This window comes from Homalodisca vitripennis, chromosome 4 (assembly GCF_021130785.1).
Source record: "Homalodisca vitripennis isolate AUS2020 chromosome 4, UT_GWSS_2.1, whole genome shotgun sequence".
NCBI classification, from domain to species: domain Eukaryota; kingdom Metazoa; phylum Arthropoda; class Insecta; order Hemiptera; family Cicadellidae; genus Homalodisca; species Homalodisca vitripennis.
The window spans coordinates 29,874,593-29,880,103 of record NC_060210.1 but is presented as its reverse complement, the minus strand read 5'-3'; the positions used below and the strand labels follow the sequence as shown (position 1 = coordinate 29,880,103).

The following is a 5,511-nucleotide window of genomic DNA, read 5'->3' as shown; positions in this document are numbered from 1 at the left end:
TTAAACAAAGTAAATATAGCTATAGTGGCTTTAATTCCTTCTTAAATTTCATCTTAGGTATGGATTGACCATTTATAAAGGAACAACTGCAAATAACTTGAAAAGAGCCTTAGTAATTTAAAATGGATCTATCAAAGTTTTCTTTTAATTAAAACTATAAGATAGCTGCAGAGAAATCGTCAGGGAGCTGATGATATTAACAATATGAACAAATTCTACGACAGGACAAACTAAAACTGAAAACCATCATTGACACAATACAAGTAAACAATTTTACTATAGCTACACACTATTTCTAAATAATTGAATAGTAGCAATAGCATTTGTCTCATCAATATTCACTCTAAAAGTTGTTTAGCATGTGTAAATTAAGTGGTAGAAAGAAATTGTAGGAATAATCAAAGTTACCCGTTGTTGTAAGAGCTCTTGGTTTTTCATCGAAGCCACCTCTAGCTCCTTTTTGAGATTTCCAATTTCCTTGTCAATGTTTGTGTCTCGCTCCCTCATCATCAGTTGGCACCATGCTACCTTTATTGACAACAGACACACTGAAGATATGGGTAATTTTCTAGCCCTTGTGATAGTTTACTTTTTATTTCATTATTAAGACAAAGTAGAGGATTAAAAACAGGTATTGTTTAGTTTTTTTAGATTACTTTTTACACAATAACTTTATTCCAATCTTGAAGAAAATAAGAAACCTGTAATGAAGAGATTAAGGTACTGTATGGTTCTTATAAAGATTGTGTTGGCCTATTGATAACTTTATATGTACTCAGTTTATTTTTATTGCTTTCAATAGTGAGTTCTTGTGACTCTTTATTTCAGTTATTGATTCATGTTTTGGTTGAATAAATTGGAGAAGGGAAATTTGGTAGTTGGTATTTTTTCCCAAGCCATGTTTTACTGCGTGTCAGCTTGCTGTGAACAAGATTGTAAAAGTCTGAAATCCTAAATTTGACGTTTATCTGACATTTTATAAAACATGTGGACAAAACAGTGTGTTATATTTTAATATTTGTCAAGTTTTGCTCATCAATTCATCAAACAAATAACAAATCCTATTCGTGGTTGAAAGATTTGGAATACAAAAGTTATGTTAAATTATTCATATTATCAAGACAAAATATTTTCATAAAAAATAATCTTACCTCTGCTTCCTTGTGTGCTATTTGCTCTTTAAGGCCATGAATCACAGTTTCGTAACCTTTCTTGACCTCACAATGTTTCTTTACAAGTTCGTCTATGATTTTTTTGAACTGGCTGTCCATTTCCTTCAAAAAATATGTTGAATAGTTATAACAAACAAGAAATCAAGTGTTAGTTATTGTTGGAGATACATGAACAACAATGGTATCATTATTATTGATCTGTATTGTATTTTGTCTTTGCATATTTATTAGCAATTAATTAAATCCAGTCAAAGGACAAATCATAGTAAAGATACTTAGTAAAACAGACTATTATACCAGGAAGCATCTTCTGGTAGGGAAAAATTTGGCAGCCACCTAACTAGCTAGATAACTAGTTTCTTAACATCTTTATGTAAATATTTATAGACAATTTCTTATATGAACCAAATTATTAATTATTTGGTAAGAACAATTATAATGTTCAGAGTATATTATATTTAAATCACATTCTTTAAAAAAGTCTCTGATTATGGTTCTGTGAGGGTAAAAGTCTGAGTTAAGTGAATTGAACTGTGTAGTAAATATTATCTTACAAAGTGAACACATTGTTCACTCTATCTTAATTTTTTTAGAAACACATTGAGGAAATTGAGGTAGTTTTTAATACCTTGATTGATGAGGTAGTAAAAACACCTCATTTGAGAAAATGTGTTATGTACATTTCAATCATGACTAAAATAAACATGTTTTCTATAAAATTTTCTGATTAAAAAACATTTGTAATTTTAACTCTCCACGTGGGAGAATTATGACTGATATATACTTATAAAATGTTCAATACTTTATGATGGAAACTAGCACTTGAGGGTTTAAGACCTAGAATGGTGTAACAATGTTAAATAATCATACTTTTAATTTGTCCTTCCACTGATGGTTCAAACTGTCCAGCTCTTTTGTTTTGGAAGATTCCAGGAAGACAATGTCAACACCGAACTTAGTCAGTTTCTTCTCAAGGTCCAGAACTTTGAGCTGTGTCTCATTCAGTTTGTTGTTGAGTGTCAGGATCGTTTCAGTAGCATCCTGTTTGTAGCTGGCAAACTCTTGGTGAAGTGGCTGCAACTCAGGCAGTCTGGTAGGTTAACAATAGTAGTGGGTTAATAGGGTGAGATAAAAAACGTTACGTTTTGGAGATTAGTAATTACAGGTTACAATGCTTTCTTTGTTTACAATAAAGAAACCAAACACAGAAAATATAAAATAAATTAGATGTTTTTGTTAAAATCAGGTAGTTACTTTTTTCATCCTTGGCCAATTACATTTTATCTTCCCATTACCAGAAATATAAATACGAGCATGAACTATTTTTTAACACGTTTGTATTTTTAACTATTTTTCCTTATACGAGGGCTGTTCAGAAAGTAACCTCCGGTCGATTGAAAAAAATACACCAAGTTAAGTAAAAATATTTTAATATATACATCTTACAACTACATCTTTGCACTATTTTTCGACATAGTCTCCATCACGATTGAGGCACTTATCGTATCTCTTCACAAGCTTTGAAATTCCTTCTGCATAAAAATCACCCGCCTGTGCCTTGAGCCAGCCTGTGACCGCATCTTTGAGCTCTTCGTCGTCATCAAACCGCTGGGACCCGAGCCATTTCTTCATATGCATGAAGAGGTGATAGTCGCTTGGCGCCAGATCTGGGCTGTAAGGTGGATGGTTGAAAACGTCCCACTTGAAGGACTTAAGAAGGGCTGTTGTTCTGCAAGCAGAGTGAGGACGGGCGTTATCGTGCAAAAAAACGATACCGGAAGTCAGCATACCACGGCGTTTGTTCTGTATAGCCCGTCGTAATGTTTTTAGTGTTTCACAGTACACGTCTTGATTAATGGTCGTCCCACGTTCCATGAATTCAACCAACAACACCCCTTTGGCATCCCAAAACACCGTTGCCATCAGTTTTCTGGCAGAAAAATCTTGCCGGGCTTTTTTTGGTTTGGTAGGCGAATCTGAATGTGCCCACATCTTTGATTGTTCTTTTGTCTCAGGGTTTACGTACTTAATCCAGGTTTCGTCACCGGTCACGATTCTGTTTAACAATGGTTCTCCTTCGTCCGCATAACGTGACAGAAAGTCTAATGCAGAGGCCATTCTTTGAGTTTTGTGGTGGTCGGTAAGAATTTTGGGCACCCATCGTGCACATAACTTACGGTAACCCAATCTTGCTGTCACTATCTCGTACAAAAGAGTCTTAGAAATCTGTGGAAAATCAGTAGACAACTCCGCCATTGTGAAACGTCGATTTTCACGAACTTTTGCATCAACTGTCTGAACGAGTTCGTCAGTCACCAAGGATGGTCTACCACTCCTCTCTTCATCATGAACGTTTTCTCGTCCACTTTTAAATAAACGTACCCATTCACGGACAACTCCTTCACTCATAACTTGTGGTCCGTATACGGCACAAAGCTCACGATGAATAGCTGCTGCAGAGTATCCTTTGGCTGTAAAAAACCGTATAACAGCACGCACTTCACATTTGGCGGTATTTTCTATTGCAGCACACATTTCAAACTGCCACAAAAACTAAACTAGCGCAGGTACGATGTTCACTCGACTACAGCTTGATGCCGACTGACCTGCTTAGTGCGTGAATGCACAGATGGCGCGCTACTCCCCTCCACTACCCGCACTGTGACCAACCGGAGGTTACTTTCTGAACAGCCCTCGTATAAGGAAAAATAGTTAAAAATAGGAGAAAATGGTTATTGAAAAAGGTACTGGTACCGATAATAGTGAATCCTTACAATGCACTTGACTTATGAGATAAGTGGATGAACAGCGTAATGCAAAGCAGTACATGTATTTAAATTATGTTGTTATATTTAACTTGTTTGTATATTTATAACAATTATAGACCGTGATGTACAATCCAAGATGAAAATTGCTTACGTGTTACGGTATAAAGGATAACACACTATACAAACATCATTTTTAGCTTCATCAATAGTAATATTCATTTACATAACACACATGACATTAATGAACAATAACTGCTATGTACATTTCAAGCACACTTAGAAGACTAAAAATTGTATATGTCCATAACTCCAATAACATAGGAGCAGAGAACTTCTAAAAAGTGGCTGACAATCGTCAAGGTTTCACTTCCAATGTTCCAATGTTCATCTTTTGGATTTTTATTGGTTATATTGCTGTAATAAAAACCCCAATCTGTACATTTTGTCAAGTTACTATAGTAAAGGTAGAAAATATTGACATTTTATGTTATCACATGAATTAATCTATACTGTCTCTTCTAACTTATTGTGTCTTTAACCTCTGCTATTTTTAACCTATGATATTTCCCTAACTACGACAGTCTCTAACTTACTCATCTTCAATTTGAGCTGTGTCAGATTTACCTTATCTCTAACTAATGGACCTTACCTGTGTTGTCTTTAATCTACATTTTGTGTTGCAAATTATGTCTCGCGATGTATAGAAGAGGATATTAGAAGATATTTTTTATGACTAGTTTTTAAGGATGATAGTACATTACAGTAAATAACATATTGCACTTACTTCTCTCTCATTTGAAAATTTTCTCCTTTTAAAATATTAATCACTGTAGCTTGTTCTTCCAGCAATCCTTTGATAAAGAAAACTTCATCTTCACTGAGTCGCTTTTGTTCCTATAAAATAATGTTTAAACATATGTAAAAATATATTTACTAAGAATATAGATAATGATGAAAACTTTAAAGAGTTTGTGTATAATTATTATAAATAAGTTATTTTAGTATAGAAAAAGACAGTTCAATATTTATTTAACACATTTTGAGTTTTATTTACAATATGCATTTGCAACTAATAACAAATTTTTTTTAATGTATTATTTTATATCCATTTAATTATTAAATTTGAATACTTACAGCTATGTCAAGTAGTAAAATTTGCACATCTGCATACTTTTCTTTTATAGAAGGCATTTTCTGTAAAGAAATACATAAAAGATTATTAAACATATATACAATGTTGATTTAAATTAGAAAATTATTTCAAATGGAGACAAATAAGTATTAGCTGAAATTGTAATCTATGAAAAGATAGACCTTATTCTATTATTTGAGTAAATGATTACAAACCGTCTCATACTCCTCAGATATTTTAAAGAACATTTTAGTTGAAATTTATATGAATCAATGCTACTTTGTTATGTAGAATATTAAAAGTAGTGGATTTAAATTTTGAGAGCCAAAGTGAAAATTTAAAGTTACATAATAGATAGTTGCCTGGTTACTTTTGGTTTTGTTAACTTATTTTCTATTCCTTTAAGATTATAATGCATTATCTAATTGTGGGAAAAGCC

General features: G+C 33.0%; 1 protein-coding gene across 1 annotated transcript; it reads right to left on the bottom strand.

The window, feature by feature from the left end:
* Positions 1–339: 339 nt before the first annotated feature.
* LOC124359095 lies at positions 340–5,442 on the bottom strand. The gene is made up of 6 exons (XM_046811531.1): positions 5,288–5,442; positions 5,075–5,134; positions 4,725–4,834; positions 2,043–2,262; positions 1,152–1,274; positions 340–528 (listed from the first exon to the last, which is right to left on the bottom strand). Exons 1-6 carry the CDS (start codon positions 5,318–5,320, stop codon positions 355–357), a joined length of 720 nt encoding a protein of 239 aa, XP_046667487.1. The 5' UTR covers positions 5,321–5,442; the 3' UTR covers positions 340–354.
* Between the last annotated feature and the right edge of the window lie 69 nt (positions 5,443–5,511).